This window comes from Protopterus annectens, chromosome 2.part2 (assembly GCF_019279795.1).
Source record: "Protopterus annectens isolate FY-2018-M chromosome 2.part2, PAN1.0, whole genome shotgun sequence".
Classification (NCBI taxonomy): Eukaryota; Metazoa; Chordata; order Ceratodontiformes; family Protopteridae; genus Protopterus; species Protopterus annectens.
Window position 1 is genome coordinate 700,654,036 of NC_056730.1, and position 26,327 is coordinate 700,680,362.

General features: G+C 44.9%; 1 protein-coding gene across 3 annotated transcripts in view; it reads left to right on the forward strand.

Moving 5' to 3' along the window:
• UBOX5 (U-box domain containing 5) overlaps positions 1 to 26,327 on the forward strand; it is a 664,864-nt gene that overhangs the window by 407,963 nt on the left and 230,574 nt on the right. For all 3 annotated transcript variants that reach the window (XM_044064098.1, XM_044064101.1, XM_044064099.1), the window contains exon 3: positions 5,559 to 6,735. In XM_044064098.1, coding sequence (XP_043920033.1) covers positions 5,559 to 6,735 — 1,177 coding nt within the window. The remainder of the gene's footprint in view (positions 1 to 5,558; positions 6,736 to 26,327) is intronic.

The following is a 26,327-nucleotide window of genomic DNA, read 5'->3' on the forward strand; positions in this document are numbered from 1 at the left end:
CACTTGTTATGACTGCAGATGCTATCCAGTTCGGACATCTACATTTATGGTAGGTACAAAACTGTACTTTCTCTGCACTTTCCTTTGGCTTATCCACTGCTCCCAGAGTATTCACAAAATGCTTGGCTCCAGCCATTGCTTATTGCAGACGGAGAAAATTTCAAATTTACCCATACTTGGATGATTGCCTGATTCAGGCAGTCAGTCAAGAACAGCTGTTGCAGCATCTGACATTTGTAAAGAACCTTCTAACCTCCCTGAGGTACACTATCAACGAAAAGAAATCAAAACTAATCCCCAGTCAAAAGATTGTATTCCTGGGAGCAAGCTTGGACACAGTATCCCAGGTGTCATTCCTTACTCCAGAAAAAGAAACCTGTCTGACAGGCTACTTCGCTCAAGTGGCCACCAGAACCCAGCTATCTGCAAGGAAAATCCTGCAGGCCCTAGGGTTCATGGCCTCTTGCATCCTACTAATTCCATCTGCCAGAGTGCATATGAGGAAACTTCAGTGGTACTTGGTCTTTACTGACAACATTCTCAGGACCTTGAAACAGTCATACCTTGTCTAAGGACAGAGTTTTTTTGGTGGGCAGCAGCATGCCACCACAACAAGGGACTTCCCTTTAATCAACCCCTCGCTGCCCAGACCCTAACCACAGATGCATCAGACTATGCCTGGAGGGCACACCTGGACAACAAGTGCACTCAGGGCCACTGGAGCCCAAGTCAAACTCATCTGCACATCAACCAAAAAGAGATGCTAGCTGTTCAGCATGCTCTGACAGCTCTCAAGTCCCTGCTCTCACCAGGACCCCTGCTGATAAAAACAGACAACACCACAGTTATGTGGTACATCAACAATCGGGGGGGGGGGGGACACACTCTTACCCACTCTGCAGGCTAGCCATGGCCCTGTGGAACACGGCCTTGGACATGCAGATTCATCTGCAAGCTCAATTCCTGAGAGGCAAACAAAACTATCTGGCAGATGACTTGAGCAGAAATCTCTTGGACCCACATGAGTGGCAGTTAGACCCCCAGATCCTTCAGTATTCTAACTCAGAAATGGGGGACCCCAGTGGTGGACCTCTTTGCCTCACCCTGCAATCACCAGCTCAGCAGATTCTGCTCTAGGACACCTCATAGCAGGGCCTGCAAAGTGGATGCCCTATCATTCCAGTGGGAAAACCTCTCAATCTATGCATTCCCCCCTCTGCCTCTTCTCTGAAGAATATTACTCAAAATAAGACAGGACAAACCAAGAGCAATCCTGATTGCCCCAGACTGGCCACGCCAGCACTAGTACCCACTACTGTGCATCCTGTCACCAGTGCCACCCTGGCATCTACCCCAGATCCCAACCCTCCTCACTCAGCAGGGGGGAAAGATCTTGCATCCTCTACTGCAAACCACGAGTCTTGCAGACTGACTTATTCCTTAAATTCTGCCCCAGTGACCAGCCTAAGCAAGTAGGTACTGGACATCATTCTTGAAGCCAGAAGACCCAGTACAAGGAAATCCTATGCTGATAAGTGGAAAAGGTATTGTTCTGGATTCATTCTAAAGGAGAGGACACAGCACTGCCCTCCTTATCTCCAATCCTGGATTACCTAGCAGACCTACTCCACAGAGGCCGATCCTTCTCCTCCATTAAGATCCATGCCTCTGCCATTTCGGCTCATTACAACACTGATCCACCTGTTTTCTCTCACCTTCTTATCAAACAGTTCCAAACAACTTAAGGCCACCAAGGAGAGTACCCACCCCTGCTTTGGGACCTTAACTTTGTACTGGAAAAGCTCACGCTACCCCCTTTGAGCCTGCAGCATCAGCAGAGTTGAAATTCCTCTCTTGGAAAACAGCCTTGTTTCTGGCCATCACTTCAGCTAGAAGAGTTTCTGAGCTACAAGCACTTATGGCCGTGGAACCCTTCATTATTTTCCATGATGACAGTTTCCCTCAGGACTAACCCTTCCTTTATGCCTAAAGTGGTGTCCAGTGTGGCTCTCAACCAATCTATTAATTTGCCAACCTTCTTCCCTAATCCTCAAAATAAAGGGGAAAGGATCCTGCACTCCTTGGACGTGCACAGACAGCTCAGATTCTACCTTGATAGGACTAAGCCCTTCAGAAAATCTGACCAGTTACTAGTCAGCTTTGCACCAGGGGCAGAGGGCAAGGCCATTTCAAAACAAACAGTCTCCAAATGGATAGCACACTGCATCCATTTCTGCTACAAGCACCATGGAAAACCAACCTCTCAGGGGGTCAGAACACATGCTACTAGTGCAACTTCTACCTCTGCAGCATTCCTTAGGGGAGTCCCTACCAGGGACATCCTGGAAGCTGCTACCTGGAGTTCTGTACACACCTTAACCAAGCATTACCACCTACCTATCTTTTCCAAATCCAAGGCGGGTTTTGCAACAGCAGTCCTTCAGGGCATACTAGCCAGCCTCAACTCTTCTTGACTGCCTCCACCCTTTCTTCAGCTTTGGGAATCAAACCAAGTGTGATGACTGCAACAGTGAAACACGAAGAACATAGTACAGTTGTGTACACTTACCATAAATGTAGATGTTCAAGTGTATTCACTGTTGCAGTCCTGGTTTCCCTCCCTCCAGCCCCCTTGTCTCTCTCTGTCTCTCTCTCTATGTATATTACTCACCCCCTTCAGGGGTATTGGTATTGGTATTTACTTTTTACTAGTGGTCTGTTCCCCATTGGGGTGCTTCTGACTTTTGGGGCAAGAAAAACTGATGTAATGCCGTCAGCTGCCTGTTTATATACCCCTGATGATCGTCCTCGAGTGAGAGCAACCGATGCAGAAATACTAAGTCTCTAGTATTCAGGCCGACTGAGGGCTACCTACAGGCAGATAACCCAAGTGTGATGACTGCAACAGTGAATACACTCGAACATCTACATTTATGGTAAGTGTACACAACTGTACCTTCTCCCATCCTTTGATTAAATAATTCCTCAGAGGGACTTCTAATATCAGACCTCCCAGAAGGCCACCCACTCCAGCCTGGGACCTGAATTATGTTTTGGAAAAACTGTCTTTACCACCCTTCCAACCTGCTGCTTCAGCAGAACTAAGATACCTCTCCTGGAAGACTGTTTTTCTCCTAGCTGTCACCTCAGCCAGAAGGGTTTCAGAACTTCAGGCACTGATGGCCATTGAGCCCTTCATCATCTTCCATGCAGCAGGATCTCCCTGAGGACTAATCCTTCCTTTATGCCTAAGGTGGTATCTAATGTAACTCTCAACCCTCAACCAGGCCATACATCTTACCCACATTCTTTCCTAACCCTCAAAACAAGAGGGAAAGAATTCTGCACTCATTAGATGTACACAGACAGCTCAGATGCTATCTGGACCGTACTAAACCCTTCAGAAAAACAGACCAACTACTTGTCAGCTTTGCCCAAGGGGCAGAGAGGAAGCCCATTTCCAAACAAACAGTTTCCGAATGGATATCACACTGTATCCATTTCTGCTAATGACTGCATGGGAAACCCCCTCCTAACTCTATTCAAACCCATTCCACTAGGGCAGCCTCCACTTCAACAGCATTCCTCAGAGGAGTTCCCACCAGTTAAGTTCCCACCAGTTATATCCCGGAAGCTGCCACCTGGACTTCTGTCCACCTACCTCTATTTTCTAAGGCTAGGGCAGGGTTTGCCTCTGCAGTTCTGCAGAGCATGCTGACCCATTCCTAGGTCTCTTACTAATCCTACCACCCTTCTCCTCGACGTTGGAAATCCTCCCACAGGTGATGACTGCAACAGTGAAACACGAAGAACATAGAGTTGTGTACACTTACCATAAATGTAGATGTTCGAGTGTATTCAGTGTTGCAGTCCTGGTTTCCCACCCTCCTTCCCCCCTTATATCTTCATTCTTTAGGGAGACATAAGTTTCTAATGGTGGCTTTTAGCCACCAGGGCCACCTTTACCATATTTACTTGGGCCTCTGACTGGTTAAGGCAAGAAAAACTGATGTAATGGCATCGGCTGCCTTCCTTCATAGCGCTGACGACCTGACATCATGCAGCAAGTGAGAGCAGCCGACGTAGAAAAACATTGACTCTGGTATTCGGGCTGGCCGAGGGCTATCACAGCAGGGATAACCCACAGATGACTGCAACAGTGAATGCACTCGAACATCTTTATTTATGGCAAGTGTACACAACTGTACTTTTCCACTACTGTTTGCCTGACTCAGATGCTTTCTATAGGAACAAGCCATGTCATAAAATTGTAGATGGCCAGGATTCACAATCACCACAGAATAAAATGTGAAATGAAAGAAAAAACCCTCCTTTTTAATAATGTTTTAAAAGCCTTGCATTACTGATGTGCTTTGTAGAGTAGCAGCAGTAGTCAGGTCGTAAAATGCCTGAAAGGCTACTTTTCTCAATGGGTAAAATGCACAGATTAAACTAAAAATATCTTGCAGGGAGAGCTATTGTCAGTGCAACTGCAATTTGAGGTGGAATTTGGCTAACACCTTTGAAACTTCCTTCCAGCACTCTTCCCCACCCTCCCTCAGCCAAAGGTGCGCATGCTCAGAAAGGCAAACCTGAAATGTAACCAAAGGCTGAGTCAAAACAAAAAAGTCCCTGGGACTGCCCTTTTAAGTTACAATGTATGAAAACATTTGTATGACGTCATTTTTATATTTGATTAAATAAAGAACCCATACTGCGTTTGATAAGTGCAATGGGATCTTTCACAGCCACCCTAAGCCACCACCAACTGAGAAGGATGGGACCTCAGATTAGTGTCTCATCGGAGGGAGAGCACACTCGAGTGAACTCCCCCAAATGCTGCACTGTGGTGTCAGTAATGTAAAATTTATTCAGTCACCTGGAGTGGGATAAGGCTCACAGCCTCCTTTTCTTTCGCCACCAAAGGTGATTACGCTACTTATTGAGTCACTGAAGGAATATGCATCCTTCAAAGTAAGGTAACCCTATATGTAGAGCTTAACTGAAAAAAAATTCTTTGTTGGAATGTGTGGGGGGATTTTGTCTTACTAAGTTATCTTGCTTTTTTCTTTTTTAAAAACTCTTTGTTATTGTTAAAATGTTAATAAAATTAAAAAAAAATGTATTAACTGAATAACTATTTACGATAGTCCATATCAAGATGTTCATTATAAATTAAACCTTTAATATTTATATCAATCTTTTTTCCATTTCTTATTTCCTTGATTTGCAAGAGTAGTACAGAAGATTAACAGCTAACAAAATGGTTAATTGTGGTGCAACTTAAACTTGTGATGCTTTCTGTAGAATGTGACTCGCAAAATACCATACTGCCCTGTGAAGCTAATTTAGAATTAAATGTATGGTGCAGTTATTACCACTGAATTATTATAGAATAAGATCTGTTGCAGTTAAGCAGGAAAGGAGATGTCTTATGCCCATTGTATTGCAGATAGCTTTGCTTAACTGCTGTTTACAGTGAAAATGTTATGTTTCAGACTGTATTTGCTACATTTGCACTTGTTTAATGTTTTTTTTAATTATGTTTCAAACTACAGATATGTGCTGATGGTTATGAAGTAGAAAATCTGATTTCATCTGACCCTGTAAAGCGTCATCGTGGATTTCATGCTGAGTATTTTATCAAGCCTCCGATAAATATTACATTATCATTTCCATTTAACATAGAAATCTGCCAAGTTAATATACGTCTTTCAACTGGCGGGCATCAAACCTGTACAGGGCTGGACATACGTACTTGTACATCATCTACCAGAGCCACATGGAATGTCCTGCAAGATAGCCAAGATTTTCAGGGACAAGCCTTTTCTGATAAGGATGTATTTATCTTGGTTGGTAAGACTTCTGTGAAAGAGCATACTGAAGTGACATTCAAAAATAAGGTGTTTGTCTCAAGATTTCCATTTGATAAAGTAAGTGTTGATTTAAGTACCGGCTCATTACTTCAGGAACTGTGGAGTAAAGGTCCTAATGCTCTGACAAATGTTTCACATTTGAAATTATGTATTACTCATGCGACAGGAGGTTACCTTCCTTATATTAAAAATGTTGAAGTTTGGGGGCAACCAGCAAAATCCTGTCCACGCCAAGCTCTGGATAGTGTCTTAAAAGCTCATCTTGGAAGCGTGCCTCAGAAACCCAGTTTACAGCTTAATGTTTTCAGTCTGTCAGCAGAAGGAGATCTTGTTTCATCTGTTCACTCAGCTGAGCCTCTGCCCACTTCAGCCAAAATGATGGAAACTTTTGACACTGTCCCAGAAGAATTTTTAGATCCAATAACATTAGAGATAATGACTCTTCCCATGTTACTACCATCTGGTAAAGTGATTGATCAAAGTACTCTAGAAAAATATAACAAGAGTGAAGCCACATGGGGAAGAGTACCAAATGACCCCTTCACTGGAGTAGCTTATAACCAACATTCCAAGCCTGTTCCACATCCCCCATTAAAAGCAAGAATAGATCACTTCCTGTTGCAGAACAGGAGCAGAATGCCAGGCATCACCATTCTTGGGGGTAGTCATACTTCAGGAACTGCTACACCTTCTACATTGATGGCATATGCAGTAAAGAGAAGATCAGACTGTTTAGATGATGGTGCTTCCTTTGACTTTTCTCGGATTTCTGATCCTTCCAGAGCTGGTTTAGAAAGTGCTGCTAAAAGACTGAAAACAGAAACAACTGTTAGTTTGCCACATAGTGATTACTGCACAGGTACCATCTTTTTTCAGTATGACCTAAAATCTCAGCATCAGATTTATTGTGGTAAAACATAATTCCTGATTATTTGTAGTTACTTGGGCAGTAATTTAGACAGCAGTTTAATCAGTTCTTGTGGTAACAGAAGCTAGGTATGCTTCGTACTGCTCTAAGGTACAGAAAGAAATGAGCAGTACAAGATGAATCTGCGTGCATACATGTTAAACTTGGAAGAGCAGAGAAAAGGTGCATATGCGTGTGTCTTACTGCTAATGTGTTAGTTTTTTTTTAAAACTCTTCTTTTATTCCCTTCATAATTGCACAAAACTACGCAGTCCTTATGCACAGTGCGCTTGCTTCTGCTGACCGCCTGTAGTTCTTTGCTTTTATTCTTTCAACATGCATTGATACATTCCAGTATCAGCAGTAACATCTTTTGCATAAATATGAGTACTTTAATTTTATCCTAATTTATCAAGTAATACATTCCACATGCACAGTATGTAAACTTTAAACTCTGCTGTTGGCTTGTGATTCTTTCACTTTCTCCCATTGCTTATGTTATACAAAACAGTTCATCCCAAAATTAGCATTACCCTATTTTATATCTGTTTCCTTTACTTTTCATATTTTGATTTTATGAAGAAAAGAATCATGTAGACCACCACTTCAAAGACTGTATAAAACCATTTAATGAAATAAACCAATGACAGAACAAGCACTTTTGGGTATTCCCCTTTATCAGGTTCATATAACATCTCTAAAACCAACAAATAAATAAATAAAAATTAACCAATCAACATTGAGGTCTCCTCCCCTTCAAAATGGGTTTCATAGGAAGCACACATTTAAGAACAAGAGGTTTGTCTGGCATAAATTCAGCTATCCAATTGGATTACACAGTCTCAGTTTTATTTATTATATCTCCACCTCTTACTGTGACCGGTATAATTTGCAAGACCATGAAGGAAAATGTAAGGGTGTTATGCATAATAATATGCTGTGCCAAAGAATTGTATCTGGCGCCTGTTCTAATGTCCCTTGCATGTTGCAGTATGAAATCTTTTAATGACCTATTCATCTTACCTACATAAAAAGAACAACAGTGTCCACACTGAGCCAGATAAACCACATTGTTAGTAGTGCAATCAGCATACAGACAGGAGGGAATAAATTTTATTTGTAACAGGCTGAACAAACTTATTTCCCATATTGATGAGTGTCAAGCCTTACAATGTCTACAGGGAAACGAACCAACTGTCAAAGATGTAAAATTATGGGAAAATGAGGCCCCTTGCATGGTCTCCTCTTTAGATTCAAGTTATTTTTATAAACAAAAGATGGTTTACTCCCAATGTGTCTCTACAAATTATCATCAGGCAATCAAATTTTCCAGTTGTCATTAATCACATGACAAATAGAATCAATATCACTACTGTATTTCAAACAGATCCGTAAAGAACCTGAATTATGATCATTCAAAGAATGAGACTGCCCAGGCTCCCTATATAACCAAGGCTTCCCTCTTGTATCTCTTAGATTGCATACCTCAATAAAGGAGTCCTCTATTTCATGCCTCCTATAACCTAAGGACTCCAGTCTAGATGGTAACAATCCTAATTCATCGTGGAAGTCCACATCATTTGTACATAGTCTCGAGGCTTTAAGGGCCTGTCCTTTCACTATGTTTTTAAAAACACTGTTGGGATGCATACTACTACGTGATAATGTTTTTTTCAGTAGGGCTTCCTATAAATGGAAGTTCCAGTGCTACGTTCTGTACCCTTAATCAGTTTGGTATTCAAGAAATCGATTGTATCTGAAGAAGCATTCATGGTAAACTGTAAAAAAAACTAGTTGTACCATTTATGTAAGACACAAACATGTCTAACTCATCTCTTGTACCAGCCCAAATCAAAAACAAATCATCCACAAATCTGGAATAGAATAAATGCAAATGCTTCCAAACATTGACATCACTAAAAATATGCAGCTCCTCCCAGTATGCTAAAGTTAAATTAGAGTAAGTGTTAGCTCAAGGGGTCCGCATAGTGACTCCCTTGCACTGTAAGAAAAACACATTACCAAACAAAAAAACATTATTTTCCAGGACTGAACACATAAAAAAACAAATCAAATCACTCATAGTATTATAATTACTGTAATTATCTAAAAAATATCTAATAGCATCCAATCCATAGGGTGCTGGATATGACTGTGAACAAACCGTTAATAATCTTTAAGAACTGCAGGGGCTTTAGATAACAAGGGTTTAAGTTGTGCTTCTACCCAGATAGACAAGGGCTGTGTGGCCCAACCACTCCCAAGACAATGGGTCTGAGAAGGGGGGACCACAGAGGTCTTATGTATTTTAGGGAGACCCTTAATCACAGGTATACATGGATGTTCAACATGGAGGTACTTGTATAAACCATTTTCAATTTTAAAACAGAGTCTTATCAGATCTGTTTTGAATGTGATAGACAAGAAGGAATGTGACACTATCAGTGCATAGGTGGAAAATTCCGAAAGCACTTCTCTCATCTAATTTACATGCCTATCAGTGTAATGGCTCCCCCTTATTGGCAGGCCTTAATGACAGTATTATTATTGGTTTCATGTTCTTTAAAAGCACATCTTTCCTCAGAAGTTAAATTATAAAAACCTGAGTGTTTAGTCCTTCATAACTTTGATAAGATCTGTTTCGCAAGCCTTCACAAATGTTTAAATAATAGGGTGCAAAACGGGAATAAACGTACTCAGTTTATTAAATTGTGGCTTTGTATCATTCACTTGATTCCCATAAATATGTCTTAAAGCTAGCCTCCGTCCAAATAACTTAAGATCCATCAAAGTTTCATGTAATCTGGCTGGTACAGATGAAGTAAAACTCAAGCCCTTGTTCAAAACTTTTAACTGAATATCGTTCAGGACACAGGTGAAAATGTTGTAAACTAAACAATTCTGCAAAACCCTCACTAAAGGGAGGTCTGCAGTCGTTTTCCCCCTTGGCTTGCAGACTGATCACGTTTGTTTAACCCTTTTGTTCTTACCGGTACAGGTATCTTGTAAAAAACGTATTGTCATGCAGAGGCTCCTTAGGTCTAGCTCCGAGCAGATAATGGTTGATATTATTCCTATTAGAATTTTCATCTACACTGTTTACTGTCCTAGTAGTAGCCGAATCACTTCTCTTAACTAAGGCAGATGAATCATTAATCTGCTGACTCTCAGATCCACCCTTATTGAACGTCCAAGCATGAACCAATGAGTTGACCGTAACCATAGAATCATTCAATTGATGGAAGGACAAGCTTTGCACTTCCATCCCATCAGATGCAGGCACCACCTCATTGACCAGTCGAGTCTGTTCATCAATTCTAGAGGCAGAACCAGTATGTACATTATGAATCTCTGCTACAACCTCAATATTTTTATTCTTCCTTTGTGAAATATTGTGGTTGGATTCAACAATAGCATTTTTACAGGTAGTGTCAGTAACAGAATTATGAGTTGCCCAGACCAAGATATTACAGCTTTTAAAATCAATGTAATTGCGGTTCAGCTTCCCACTCTTTGTCCTTTGCAGTTTATCATCGTAGGAAGCTATTGTATGAAATAGGGCACCAAGCTTGCTAAAACTGTAGTCACTAGGAAACCTCTTTTCTATTTCACTCTGTTTATTGCCTGTATCGGCAACAAGTTGTTTTTCTTCAGATTTAAAAAAAACTTTAACAGTAATTGCATGTACCTGAAACTCGTGTCAGTGTTAATCTTTTGCCATTTGGCCAGCAGATCAGGAAACATATTTCCATATGTCGGCATGCAGAGAACATTTGTTTGTTGGTTTTAGAGATGTTATTTGAACCTGATGAAGGGGATTACCTGAAAAGGGCTTGTTCTGTCACTGTTTTATTTCACTAAATGGTTTTATATGGTCTTTGGAGTGGTGGTCTATGTGATTCTTTCCTTCATTGTTTTGATGTTTTATCACTGTGGATCTTTAATTCTTCTTGGCCTCTTTTTTACTACTATATTTTGATTTTGTACAGTGAAGTCTAGAACAGTTAAAATATTTTAACATTCCAATATTCCCTCATTTCCCCATTTAACACTACCACCATTCTAGCTCTCCATCTCAGTTCTGTGTCTTACATCCTTTATTGTTGACTGATTACTTGTTCCCACCTAGACCACTTCTGCCTATACCAGTCTCCCCTCTTCCTTTGACTTGTCCCTTTCTCTGGTAGGTGGCTTAGCATTCTATTCACTTTCTCTTTGTAATGTCTTTCTTTCATATTATTTTTATTAATCGTAACACCTTCTTACTTTCTCTTGGCACTCATTCAGCATGCTGTGTCAAAAATGGGAGCAGATCCTCCATCTTCTGTTGTAGTTGTGTTTTAAATTATCTTAAGTTTTCACAGGACCAAAACGCATGTGGCCAAGTGTCTCTCTCCTCTTGACATCACCAACAACTCCCCTCTACCCATGAGAATACCCTCACTAGTTTAGTTGACATATAGATTATATTTATAAGTATTTCCAAGTAGATATTCTAAATCTTTGTGATTTAGTCCCATATTGTGGTAATTGTATAATAATTTCCCCCCACTTCCTTCTTTTTTGTGTCTTGTAACACCTTTTCCCATACAACTTTCCTCTCCTTCCTTGCTTTCCCTCTCTCCTGTACTAGCCTGTCTTATTAGTCCTTTGGACGATTTCCCAAATTAACTCCAGTAACTCTCAATTTCCCCCTCTGCTTTTTCTCTATCTTTCTCCTTATAATCCTAACTCCTTGGTATTTCTGTTCCAGATCATCTAAGTAGTATTCTTATTTCATTTTTCCCATATTTTCATGCACTCTCCTACTATTACTGAGGGAAACATCCTTTTTCCTCCTCCTCCTCCATATTGCTGATTTCCCATCATGATCTTCATTCAGCTCCACAGTTAGAAGTACCCTGTCTCTCCACTCTTTTCTGCCTGCCTTTTGTCATTGTGCCACGAATAATAATTGTACTTCCTGTGTCCAAGCTAGACAGATATCTCTTCCAGGTCAACTCAACTAGGTATCTGTCCCTGCTACAGGATGTTCATCGTGCTATACTGCTGCAGTCATCACATTTGGGTTATCCTGTCGTCAGGCGGTCCCGCAGTCGGCCGAATCCCAAAGTCTTGGTCCAGCGTCGGTTGTCATCGCCTCCTCCCTGACGTCAGTGGAACAGGGGTATAAAAGAGACAGCCAACGCCATTTTCTACAGTCTTTCTTGCCGCGCGGTGCCTGAAGCAGAAGCAGTTCGCAAGTGCCGGTCGGCCAGCTCCTGAAATTTTCGAATCGAGTTTCAGCCTGAAGTCTTCTCTAAAGCTAAGTACCCTGTTGGGGAAACTTTTCTTGCCTCAGACCGATGTCAGACAAAGTTAATAATTGTATTTCTTGTGGGAAGCAAATACCTCATAAGGATTTTCATTCTTATTGTATTCCTTGCCTAGGCCCAGACCAGGTCTCTGGTTGTCGGTTTTGTGCTAGGTTCAACAAACGTACAATTAAGCGTCGGGCAGAATTCGCCCAGCATTATTTTGGCAGAAAATTTAACTATAGCATGCCGTCGGAGCAACCAACATCAGCAATGATTAAAAAATGCAAAGATAAGGACCAGCAGCCAAGGCCAAGACCAGATACCGAGGCCTCAGCAAGCCCTGACGCCGGTTCTCCGGTTTTCAGCGAGGCGCCTTCGCAGCCCCTGACTACCGCAAATTCAGAAATTCTGACTGCCTCCCAAACCGAAGCAGTTGGGCCTCAGGAACCGGTTCCACTTCACTCCTCGGACGCCAGCCCCGATGGGGATCTGGAAATTTTGGATAAGCCTTCGGTTTCTGAAGGTGTTTCCCAACCAACAACTATCTCTGCCAAGCCTTGTGCTAAACTCAAAGCCCCCTTGAAAGTTAGAAAACCGGGGCCACACCCCCCCCCCACAAGCCCCTATGCCTAAAAAACAGATGCTTAAGATGGCTGAGGATTTAATTACCCTTATCAGGGGATTCCAACCCCCACCTGACAAAAGGCCTAGACTGGAGGAAGATTATCCTTCCTATGACCAAGCATCCATTTCCTCAGGCAACTCTGACGACCAGGATTACTCCTTCCCTCCTTATGAAGACTCAGATGCTGAAGAGTCCATTCCTTCTGTCTCCCCCCATGAAGATTACTCTTTTGGGGAAACTTTACACACCATGAGGGAACACTTCCACTGGGAAGGCCAAGATTACTTTGACTCTAAGAAAAGACTCCGTGAGTTTCTTCTTCTTCCACAGCATTAGACCCCTGGCAATTCCTCCAGTTTTAGACATTTTGGATGATGTTTTCGCTGAATCCAGTTTAAACCCAGATTCCTTACCTCCAGCACCAGCTAAACCAGACAGATACTGCCAAGTTCCTGATGCACAGAAGTTTCTATACAAAAGCCCCACTGCAGACCCCAAGACCATTTCCCAGGGTCCCAAAGGGGTTAAGGCCTCTACTGCTAAGAACCCACTTCCCTCTGAAAGGGATTCCAGAGCATTAGAAAGGTGAGGAAAGAAAGTGTATACGTCTGCCACTTTGGCCATGAGGGCATTAAACTGCCAATTCCACATGCTAAAATACCAACAGTATTTGATTACTCAGTTAAAGCAGAAACTGATCCCTCAGACAGATCAACTTGATTTTAAAGAGATGCAGGATTTGCTGCATGCAGCAGAACAGGTGGGAAAGCATACCTTACAGTGTGGTTTTGATTCATTGCTGGCCTGATGTAGAGCAGCTGTCACAGGGTCTGTAATACGTAGGCATGCTTGGCTTAAAGAACAAGCCTTACCAGAACATGTCAAAGCAAAGTTATTGGATGCTCCATTGCAGAAAGATGTGTTATTTGGTGTCAAAGCAGAGGAAGTTTTAAAGAAAAGGCAAAATCTATGCAAACAGTTAAAGATTTTTTACAGGTACAACCTCCTCGTTTCAGCAGAAACTGGCCATCAAAAAACTGGGCCTTTCCTGCATCAGACAGACCCCAAAGAGGTAGGTACAGGCGCCCAAGGGGCAGAGGCCAGCCACAAGGTTCTTTCAGGCCTAGACAATGGCATACAACAACTCAAAGAGGTGGAGACGAAAGATCTCAACCCTTCAGGAAACGAACACAATGACTTTCCTCTTCGCCTTCCAAGCAAAATTGCTCTGGCAACACCTTTGGGAGGAAAACTGGCTCTATTTCCACAAAATTGGCGCATCATAACAAAGGACAAACGGATTCTGGACATTATTACCCGAGGCTACAGATTTCATTTCCACAAGCTGCATATGAGAAAATTACAATGGTACCTGAAAAGTGTATGGTCTCAACACAGGCACAGCCTCGAAACAAGTATACCTATCGTTCCCTGCCTTCAAAAAGAGTTCTTATGGTGGACTCAAGCATGTCAAATAAACAAGGGTCTTCCTTTCGTCTTACCTCCAGCAGACCAAATCATGACAACAGATTCTTCAGACTACGCCTGGGGAGCACACATGGCAGGACAGTGCATACAGGGCAAATGGTCTGCAAAACAAATGCATCTTCACATCAACCAAAAGGAGATGCTAGCTGTGCAAAATGCACTGACAGCCTTCAAGGACCTCTTGCATCTAGGACAACTTCTAATAAGGACAGACAACATCACGGTTATGTGGTACATAAACAAACAGGGAGGAACACACTCCTACCCTTTATGCAGACAGGCTATGACCTTATGGAACACAGCATTGACCTACCAAGTACAACTACAAGGACAATTCCTGCCAGGAAAGGAAAACATATTGGCCGACGAATTAAGCAGAAATATGGCAGACCCTCACGAGTGGAGACTACACCCACAAGTATTTTCAATGATAACTCAAAGGTGGGGATGTCCAGACATAGATCTATTTGCCTCCCCCAACAATTGCCAATTACAAAAATTCTGCGCAAGGATGTATCACTCCCTAGCCTGGAGAGTGGACGCTCTATCATTCAGTTGGACAACGCTGACAGTCTATGCCTACCCTCCACTACCTCTGTTGACCAAGGTATTAATGAAGGTGAGATCAGAGAGGCCACAAATGATCCTCATTGCTCCGGACTGGCCACGCCAGCACTGGTACTCATTACTAAGGAACTTGACTCACAGCCCTCCATGGATCTTGCCTCAGTACCTAATACTGTTGACTCAGGAATACTCTCAAACCCGTCACAGCCAACTCAGAACTTTAAATTTAGCTGCATGGAGAATTCCTTAAATTATCAATCAACACTTCCATCAAAGGATGTCCTGAATGTCATTTTGGAGGCCAGGAGGTCCAGCACCAGGAAGACTTACTCAGACAAATGGAAAAGATTTTGTGCATGGCACCAGGCTAAAGGCCAAAATCCATGGATACCAAACATTCCTCACATACTGCAATACCTAACTGAGATGCTACACAAAGGCCTTTCCTTCTCCTCCATTAATATCCATGCTTCTGCCATTTCAGCTCAGTATAATACGGATCCTCCAATTCTCTCACATCCTTTACTTAGACAGTTTCTCAGAGGGGCTAAGAATATAAGACCCCCCAGAAAACCACCAACAGCAACTTGGGACCTGAACTTCATTTTAGAAAAGCTAACACTGCCTCCTTTCGAACCAACCTTCTCAGCAGAACCTACAAAACTTGTCCTGGAAAACAGCCTTGTTACTGGCTATTACCTCAGCACGCAGGGTCTCAGAACAACAGGCACTTATGGCAGTGGAACCTTTCATCATTTTCCATCAGGACAGAGTCTCTTTATGAACTAACCCTACCTTTATGCCCAAGGTAGTATCCAATGTGGCTTTGAATCAGACCATTCATTTACCAACTTTTTATCCTAATCCACAGTATAAAGGAGAAAGGCTCCTTCACTCTTTGGACATTCACAGACAGCTACGTTACTATTTAGATAAGACAAAGATTTTCAGAAAAACTGACCAACTCTTTGTATCTTACGCGGCAGGTTCACAAGGAAAGGCTATTTCAAAACAGACCATCTCCAAATGGATAGCACATTGCATCCGCTTTTGCTACTCGCACCATGGGAAGGCAGTGCCTGTCAATATTAGATCCCATTCTACCAGGGCTACTGCAACCTCAGCAGCCTTTCTCAGAGGGGTTCCAACCAAAGACATTCTGGAGGCAGCTACTTGGAGTTTAGTGCACACCTTTACCAAGCACTACCACCTTCCATTATACTCAAAAACCAGAGCTGGTTTTGCCACTGCAGTTCTGCAGGGCATTCTAGCATCTCCTAACCCAGTTTAGTACCAGTCACCCTTCCATAGCTTTGGGATTCTACCCAAGTGTGATGACTGCAGCAGTATAGCACGATGAACATAGTACAGTTTTGTACCTACCATAAATGTAGATGTTCGAGTGGTTATACTGCTGCAGTCCAGGTTACCCTTCCTCCATCCTCTCTGCATACCAGGGTGTTAGTTACAACTCCATGTACATCAATCAATTGGATGCATGTCTATATGGTGTATTTGCTAACAGCTAGTACTATTGTTTATCTACTAAGGTATTGTTGCATAGCTATTGTATTGCCTTCCTAGCTGGGGGCACCTGACATCTGGGGCAAGGAAAACTGAAGAAAATGGCATTGGCTGTCTCTTTTATACCCCTGTCGCACTGACGTCAGGGAGGAGGCGACGACAACCAACGCTGGACCAAGACTTTGGGATTCCGCCGACTGCGGGGACCGCCTGATGACAGGATAACCCAAGTGTGATGACTACAGCAGTATAACCACTCGAACATCTACATTTATGGTAGGTACAAAACTGTACTTTTCTTCCTCTGTCCTGACCATTATGCTTTTAGGTTGTTATTAAAATAGTTTATTTTAAACTCAAGAATTTTCTGTAAATAAGAACAGCTTTGAGCATTAAAATGTGTCACCAAATATTAAGCACAGCAGTAATAAGTTAGTTAACTAAACTCCCAGATAAAATGTCTAAAAGTTATGAAGACAGAAAAGATGCCTCTACTAGGACCATTGTAAACCCTTCTAAATATTTGGGTACATCTTCCATTTCACAGACATGTCAGCAAAGGTAGCTGATCCCAAAGGAGTGGGATAACATAAAGCAAAATACTTTGTGATGTTTCATGGCAATCCATTGGAATAGCTTTCTGACCTTCCTCACTTCACAACTGCCTAGTAAGGGATATAAGGTCTGAGTGTCACTCCAGCTGTTTCACATAACCAGGGCCCAAGTCATGTAGGCATAGAAGCTGACTGAGGAGCTTAAACGCATTTCTGGTTGGAGCTGGTAGCAGTAGCACAGATCCTGCAGTAAAGGAGTTAGCTTTGCTAGTTCAAATGGTCCCCACTTCCTGACCAAAGGTATCCTTCCACTTTTGACACATCATTTCATTGAAAGGTATATACCCGTTCCCTACTGTAGTTGGATCCTGAAGTTAGTATATATAGGAAGGGGAGTGTGGTGTGGGGACAGCCTCTGGGCATAGCACCCCACCTGTTTTAAAACATTGGAAACCATAGACATGGATACTTACAAGTTGAATGAATAACTCTTTCCAGAGGATAATATATATGCTTTCAACGAAATGAGTTTCAGTCAAATGAGTTTTCAGTGAAGTGAGCTTTCACTGAATTGTGCTCAGGCAACTAATATTCAGTGAAATGAGTTTTCAACAAAATGAGTTTCAATGAAGTGTGTTTTCAGTGAAATGAAGTAGACCCTCGTCACTCTTTTTTGTCTTTGATTCACTTTTTTTAATACTCTGCCTTTATGTACCACTTTCAAATAGTTATTTTTCTTTATAAATAAAAGTATTCAGTTAAAGACACCTTATTGATTGTCTCAGAAATATGTCATATACTGGAGATGATGCTTGGTCAAAAAATTAGCTTGTTATATGGCCCTACCTCAACTGGGAAGTCCAAGTATTTTTTATTCATATTTTGCAGAATTGAACTGCAGAAGGCTTTAATTTGTCTTATTTTGAAAAAGCAAATGTTAAAACAATTAAGGGAGAACCTTTTTTTGTTTCTCCCTTTTATAATGCTTTCTCACTGCAAGCCCCCCTTCCACATCTCTTTAAAAAAAAATGAATGTTTCTGTTTTGTGCATCTGAAGTTTGTGTAAAATTTTGAAAAAAAAATGCATTTGATATCTCAGTCTCACACAAGTAGTCAAGCCATTGTGGATAGGATGATGAGGAAATTCCTCAGATTCTGATGGAGGTTATCCTGGCTGAGTCTCCCATCAGATTCACAAGCCTCCTGCCATTTCCCATGTTGTGATATCTCCTCCCTGACCTGTCCATGAGTTTTGGAGCCCTTGAATCTGGGACCCCAAGACTGACTGGGTTAGATCAGAAGACTACTAGGTCTTCGGCCCCCCATGGCCTCCATGACTACTTCTGCTCCATTTCCTTTGGATTGGGATTAGTCTTGGAGCCAAAATATAGACACTGGCTCGGGGGGAGGGGGGGGGTTGGGGTCCACTCTGATATTATCGGAGCCTTCTTTGCCCTTTGGAGCCTCTGTGCTTGACAGCTCGGGTCCATTTCCTTCCTCCAGGCACAGATCTGGGCAGGGTTGGGGCGTCGCAGCTCTGGTGTTTTTGGGTCATATGCTGCCAGCCATGGCTTCTCCCAGTCCGTTGAGGTAGTGAAGAGGCCTTTTTCTCTACCAAGGGATTCAAGTACTGCTTTATCCTTGGGTCCTACATCCCTTCCCCCTTTGGGTCTAAACTCTGAGCTTATCAGGCCTACTCCACAGGGACAGCTGATACCTTCTAGCATCCAGACAGCCCCATCAAGGAAATTCTCCTCTCTCCGGATACCTCTTCAGATCATCCCACTGAAGAGGTTCAATAAAAAAAAAAAAATGTGCCAAAGGAGACCTAGATTTCTCTATGGAATCTCTTACCAGGGATACTGACTTTAAAGAAGAGGAAGGGTCCCCCGGATCTCCACTAGATGACGGCTCTTTCAGAGACATCCTGGAAATTCTTATAAAGATGGATGGTCTTGGGATACCCCTTCCCCGGAGGTGTCAGATTGTCTTGGAGGCTTTTGGTTCCAGCCCATCTACATCTTGGGTGACTCATTCTGTGGATGAGGGTGACCATTCCATCTCCCACCAAGCATGGAAGGAACCAGACTCTGCTGAACTAGTTCCCCAACGCTCATACAAAATTCTGGTGACCCCGAAGGACAGACCTCATTGGAGCAAAGGAGTCCTTTTGATGCTGTGGTTGTGGCGGCAGCCACAAAAAAATGAGCTAGAGAGCAGAGTTCCTCTCTCCATCTCCCTGCTTAGAGAGTCTAAAGGCTTTGGACAGGTTTGGAAAGCGCATGTTTGCTTCAGTGACCTTTGCCTTGAGGTCCCTGAATTATTTAGCTCACTTCACAAGATTACAGATGGATTTGACCAAGGAGCCTTCGAAATCTTGAGCCCTTGTCTGTAGAGGACTACAAGAGGTCAAAGCTGGGCTCTCTCTTGTCCATTTCCAGTGTGTCCATGAGGTTAATATCCCATGCTGCAGAGGGTACCTCACAGGTGTCCGTTTCAGGCATAGCCATTTGAAGACACGCCTGAATGCGATTGTGACTTTGCAGAGCCTTTCAAGTCTTCATTCATCAGTGCTCTCTTTGATGGAACATCTCTGTTTGGCTCTTCAGTTAAAGAAACACTTTCCCCTGAATGAGCAGGATAGAGAGACCCTGTCTGCCTATGGGATACACTTTTCCACCCTTCAACGATCTTTTTTCTGGAACCAAAGAGGAGGTAAGACAATGTGGTTCTATAAATGCCAGGGACCTTTCCAGAATTCATGCAAGGACAACTCCTCCAGAGGCAAGGTGGCTTGAATAATCATTTTATTAATTATTTATGAGAGGAAATGATGTTTCTTGTGATGTAATAGAATTGATGAATGTGGATTGGTAGTTGTGTACTATTTATGTGGAGGGTAATATGAACCAAACTTGACTCTGATTAAGCTATTTTTATAGCGAAAGCGCGTAGTCATTTGGTTGGTGTATTTTAATAAAGAACAGTTACTTCACTGTGTGGTCCGGATTTTTTATTTTCCGTTTTTATTGTTTATAGTTTGTTGTCCATTGGACATAGTTCACTATATTATAAGGTGGGGGGGGTTCAAATGGAAGGCACCATCCCCGCGGCAGGGGAGGCCCGTATAAACCAGGGATTCTGAAGTAGTTAACTTCATTTGGTCTGCAACCTGTGGGATACGGATCTGATCTCGGATCCGAGCTGGCAACTTTACAAAGCTTAGATCCGAGCTCCTAGCTCCTCCCCTTACCCATAATCCCCTGCCAACCCTGACTGACCCCAGATCTAGTTTGCCACACTTCTGAACAGCAGCTAGATTGCGAGCTCCTGGTTTGTTTAGTCAGGTAAGTCCTCATTTCTTAATTTTCTATATTTGAACTTGTGAGTGTTTTGTGTGGTTAGGTTTCCCTTGTCATAACCTCCTTTTTAGATAACCTTTTTAAATTCTAGTCAAATTTTTCCTCCCCATCCCTCGCTGGTCGTAGTTTGTGTGTGTGTGTTTAGTGTGTTTGGGGCCTACTGAGTGAGTTTTTCTTTAGTTTAAAATGTCTGAGGCCCCAAAACTGATATTTTCTAAGTGCACCGTGTGTGGCCATAAGCTCTCCCCAACAGATGGCCACACTCGGTGTGTCCGGTGCCTTGGGTTGAACACCTTTCCTCTGGGTGTTCTATCTGCGCGGCGTTCAACCCCAGGGCACTGAAGGACCGGAGGTTGAAGCTGATCCTAGCGGGACTCTTGCCCCCGGATTCGGCTTCGGCCTCCGGTGCTTCTGTGGCCTCCTCCCAGGCTTTGGTGGCAGCCACTCCTGCCTCTCTCCCCCTGGCCGGGACTCAAACTCCCGCTTCTGCGGCAGAGGAGAGGGAGGCCAGGAAAGAAAAAAGGAGGGAGAAGCACCACAAGCGGCAGGCCGAGGCCTCCGCTTCGGCCCCCCCGGCTAAGCGGGCTTCTCCCTCCAGGGTTTCTAGGTCTCCCCCTTCTCGGCTCCGGTCTCCATGCTTCTCACCGGGACCCGAGGAGGAGGAGACCCGATCTCCGTCGAGGTCATCGAGGCGGCACTCTCGGCCAGCCTCGGTGGCCTCGTCGAGATCCACCCGTAGCCTTTCGGATGCAGATTTGGACCGGATGATGCAAAGGTTCATCCAGGCCCAACTGCAGATGGGGAGTGCTCCTGCCTCCCCCCCTCCGGGGGGGGGAGCTCAACACCCTTCTTTGCCCCAATAGCTCCTTCTCCGACCCGCTTCCCGGGTTCGGAGCGCTCGGAGCCATACACCGTTGGAGCCGGGGGTGGGTCGGCGCCGACAGTATCGGGTACTTCGGCTCTGACTTTTCCTTTGAATCTGTCGGATCCTTCCTTGTTGGATCCGAGCTCTCGGAGCCGTGGTCTGAGCTTCGGATCCGAGGGGGTCAGTGTGCCTTTGGCTCCGTCCAGGTCAGAGCACATTGGTCCTTCGGATCCGATGCTCTCGGTGGCGGTTCCGATCCGTCCATTGGATCCGGGCGAGGGTCTGCTCTCGGATCCCAGAGAGAGTGGTTCTCCCACGGCCTTCGATGTGGTGGAGAGGGCTCTGTTGAGTGCATCCAGGCCCCCGGTCCTTGCTTCGGCTCTGTCCCGCACTCCCTCTCGGTTAGGTCAGGCTTCCATCACCCGGCCACAGGGACAGCCTGCTTTGACGTCTCAGTTCGTTCCCCTGGAACAAGATGTGGCTGGTGAGACATCCTCGGACAGCCCCCGCGAGGATGTTCCTCACAAGCGAAAGTGCAAGAGGAGGCACGTGGACTCCCCCGAGTCCTTGACAGAAGACATGGATTTGGATGAGGGGGAAGGCTCCCCAAGGTCACCCCCCGAGGATGTCTCCTTTGGAGACATCATGGAAATGCTTAGGATCAGGGGGGGTGGTCCACCCCCAAGGCTTCCTCGGACGAATCCGTGTTCCTGGAGGCGTTCGAAGCAGGCCCATCTACCTCTTGGGTGTCCCCTCCGGCCGACCCCTTAGTGGACCTTATTACCACTAGGGTGTGGAAGGAGCTGGACACTGTGAAGCCAGTCCCTAAACGTCCAGACAGAATCCTAAGCCCCCCCCACTGAGAAGTCCCATTGGAGCAAGGGACCCCCCCGTAGATGCCATGTTGGTGGTGGCAGCCACCAAGAGGGAGTTAGCCCAAGAGAGTCCCTCGGTCCATCCCCCGAGCAAGGAGTCTTGCTCGATAGACCGTCTTGGGAAGCGGGTCTTTAGTTCAGCGACCTTCGCTGTAAGGTCCCTGAACTACATGGCACATGTGATTCGGCTGCAGCGAGACCTTATTAGAGTACACTGCATCGCCCCCCGAGTCCATGTCGGCGGAGGACAAACAGTTGTACTCCACTCGCATGGCCACTCTTAGGTCTATATCCAACACCTCTATGCGGCTTGTATCCCACGCTACAGAGGAAGCCGCTAGAGCCAGCGGAGTGGGCCTAGTTATGAGGCGTCAGGCCTGGCTCCGACATTGTGATTTTGCGGACCCCTTCAAGGCGTCCTTTGCGAATGCCCTCTTTGATGGTTCTGCCTTATTTGGCAAGACAGTTCGCGAGACCTTAGTCCAGAGCGAAAAGGATGGGAAGACGTTGTCTGCCGTCTGAGTCCACTTCTCTGCTCCCCAAAGGTCCTTCTCCAGGGACCAAAAGGGACAGAAGATGATGTGGTTCCGAAAGTCGCAACAGTCCCAGTCTGCTCCAGACTCCCAGTCCTTCCACGGCAGAGGAGGACAAGGTGGACGCCGCCCTAAAGGCAGAGGGGGCCCGAAAAACTTTGGGTCCAGAGAAACCTTCTCTGATCAGCCCACGCAGCAACTCTGAGGGGTTGCCCGACTGCTCCACTCTGGAGGCAGTCGGGGGGTGCTTCTCGAGGCACCTGGCAGCTTGGGAGTCCATTACAACAGATGCTGGGTGCTTCGTATCATATCCAGAGGATACAGAATTCCCCTATCTTACATTCCCTACAGTCCCGAACACCTCCCCGATGTTCCACCCAATCAGAGGGAGGCTGCAGCTGCAGAAGTTCAGCAGCTTTTAGAAAAAGGAGCTGTCCAGCGCATCCCCCCAGGCCAGTCTGGATCAGGTTACTACTCAAGGTTCTTTTTGGTGCCAAAAAAGACTGGGGACCTAAGGCCCATCCTCGATCTTTCCCTACTAAACCTGTCAGTAACCAAAGAAAAGTTCCGGATGGTCACTCTTCAATCTATTCTCCCCCTCTTGCGGGAGAATGACTGGATGTGCTCGATAGACCTCAAGGACGCATGCTACCACATATTGATGGACGTACAATCCAGGAGGTTTCTCCGCTTCCGGCTGGGAGCCAGTCATTATCAATTCAGGGTCCTTCCCTTTGGTCTCACCTCAGCCCCCAGGGTGTTCACCAAGGTGTTAGCAGTGATAGCGGCCCACCTGAGACTCCAGGGAATGCAGGTTTTCCCGTACCTGGACGACTAGCTCCTCACCGCTCCAACAAGACATCTACTATGCTTAGCCAGGGACTACTTCCTCAACCTTGCTCCGCAACTAGGAATCACTATAAACTCAGACAAGTCCTCTCTCACCCCGACTCAGGTGATAGATTATCAGGGCCAGACTGGACACCAACAGGCAACTAGTCTTCTTAACTCCCAACCAGTTGCACACTTTGAGGGCACATGTATGGGCCATCTTTCAATCTTCAAAACCTCCGGCGGGATTGATTCTGAGGGCCCTGGGGTCCATGGCAGCCGCAGTAAACCTTCTTCCCATGGCGCGTCTGAACATGAGGATTTTACAGTGGACTCTCCAAGTCCAATGGTCCCTTCATCACTACCCCTTGAGTCACACCATTTCTCTCAGCAGGGCCTGCAAGAGGGCTCTCGTTTGGTGGCTTCAATCGCCGGGCCTCCAGGCAGGACGCCCCTTTGCCACAGTGACCACTGACACCTCTCGTCTTGGGTGAGGGGGCATTATTTGGGCAGGACGGTCCAAGGCACGTGGAACAATTTGGAGACCTTATTGCACATAAATGTTCTAGAGATGAGGGCAGTGCTGTTGTCGTTGCAAGCACTTCAGAGCCTTGTGACTGTGGGAACAATTGCAATCCAGACAGACAGTATGTCTGTGGTATGGTATATCAACAAACAAGGGGGAACCAGGTCTTGCCCACTCTGTCGAGAAGCCATGAGAGTGTGGGAATGGGCGATCTCCACCAACCGCTTACTCATTGCAACGCACATTCCTGGATGGACCAACATCCTGGCGGACAGACTGAGTCGCACCATCCTTTCACCTTACGAGTGGTCCCTCAATCGTCGAGTAGCGAGTCGATTTTTTGCCGTTAGGGGGCAGCCCTGTTGCGATATTTTCGCATCTCCCTCAAACACGAAATGCAACAATTACTTCGCTCTCGCCCCGAGGGATGCCTTGGTGCATGCTTGGCCAGCCGGTCTTCTCTATGCCTACCCTCCTCTTCCCCTCATGCTGAAACTTCTTCAGAAAGCCAGTCGGTTGGGGAGCAGGATGATCCTCATTGCCCCATTCTGGCCTCGCCAAGCTTGGTTCCCTTACCTCTGGTCTCATCGAGTGAATCCGCCCTGGATTCTAGATCCCCTTAGTCTCCCACCCCCTGGGGCTTCCACTTCCTGACCTGGCCAGCCTCAAGCTTACGGCTTGGCTGCTCCAGTTCCACTTGTAGCTAGGACTCCCGGTATCTCTTCTCCAGTTAAAACTATCCTAGTAGCAGCACACAAGCCCTCTACTAGGCAGGTCTATGGTAGTAAATGGAAGCATTTCTCTATCTGGGCAGAACGCCATAATTTGGATCCTTTTACAGCCCCCTTGCCTGCGGTGCTGGACTTTCTTTCAGGTCTTTTTAATGGCGGAGCTAGCTGTTCTACGGTTAAGGTTCAGTTAGCAGCTATCTCTCATTAGCACGTAGGTACTGAAATGGGTCCTTTGATTACTACAAAATTGTGCAAAACGTTCCTAAAGGGCAACTTTCTTCTTAGACCTCTAATAAAGGAAAGTGGTACCTCCATGGGATTTGACCTTGGTATTACAAGCCCTGACAGCCCCTCCCTTCGAACCGGCGTCTTCAGTAGACTTCAAATATTTGTCTTGGAAAACAGCCTTTCTTGTGGCTATTACTTCAGCCAGGAGAGTATCTGAATTGCAAGCTCTTTCTGTGAAACCCCCATACTTAGCCTTTCACAAGGATAGGCTTTACCTCAGGACCAATCCCTCCTTCCTCCCGAAGGTTGTTTCTGAATCTAATATTAACCAATGTATCAATTTGCCGCTCTTCTTTCCTAACTACCAGAACAAAGGGGAGTACAGACTACATTCTTTGGACATGCACAGACAACTTAGATTTTACATTCATAGGACATCTGGTCATAGACAATCCGACCAATTGTTTGTCTCCTTTGCCAAATTTAATCTAGGTAAACTGGTCTCGAAAGTTTCCTTATCGAGATGGATTTCACAGTGTATCATTACAGCGTATCAAAATTCCGGCAGGCCCGCACCTCAAGGAGTTCGTGCCCATTCAACTAGGGCTATGGCTACATCTGCCGCCTTTAAATCCAGGGTTTCTTTGGATGATATCTGTTCAGCAGCCACTTTGGCCTCATCTCATACCTTCATCAGTCATTATAAATTGGACATTACCTCCAGAGGGAGAACTTCTTGTGGCTCCGCAGTGCTCCGGAATATCCTTCCATGAAGGCCGCCCAAGGTTTAGGTAGCTGGGGACTCTGTCCCACAGGTTGCAGACCAAATGAAGTTAACTACTTCAGATTAAGAAGTTATGTACTCACCATAATGTTCCATCTGAGTAGGTAAACTTCATTTGCCTGTCCCCCCCCCTCCATCCCCCTGACCTTCAGATGTGTTTCATGTCATATTGTGATGTACCATTTCTGATAATGTAGTTAGTTATCCACTATAGTGCTTGCGGGCAAACTTGATCTGAGGTCAGTCAGGGTTGGCAGGGGATTATGGGTAAGGGGAGGAGCTAGAAGCTCGGATCTAGGCTTTGTAAAGTTCCCGGCTCGGATCCGAGATTGGAGCCGTATCCCACAGGTTGCAGACAAATGAAGTTTACCTACTCAGATGGAATGTTATGGTGAGTACATAACTTCTTATTTCCAGGATTCTTTTTCAGACAGACCCTTTCAGTGCTTCTGAAGGCTTGCCCGACTGCCACCTCTGGAGGTAGTTGGGGAGTGCTTATCTTTGCACCCAGATACCTGGGCTTCTGTAACAAAAGATTCTTGGGCGCTAAAAATAGTATCCAGAGGTTATTTCATATCATTTTCCCAAATTCCACCAAATAATAGAAGAAAACTTCCCTATATTCCACCCAGTCATAGAGAAGCTGCTAGACAAAAGTCATCCAGGAGGTCCCACCAGACCAGAGGATTCGGGTCTTACTCGAGGTTTTTTTTTAGTGCTAAAGAAGATGGGGGACCTGAGACCAATTTTGGAT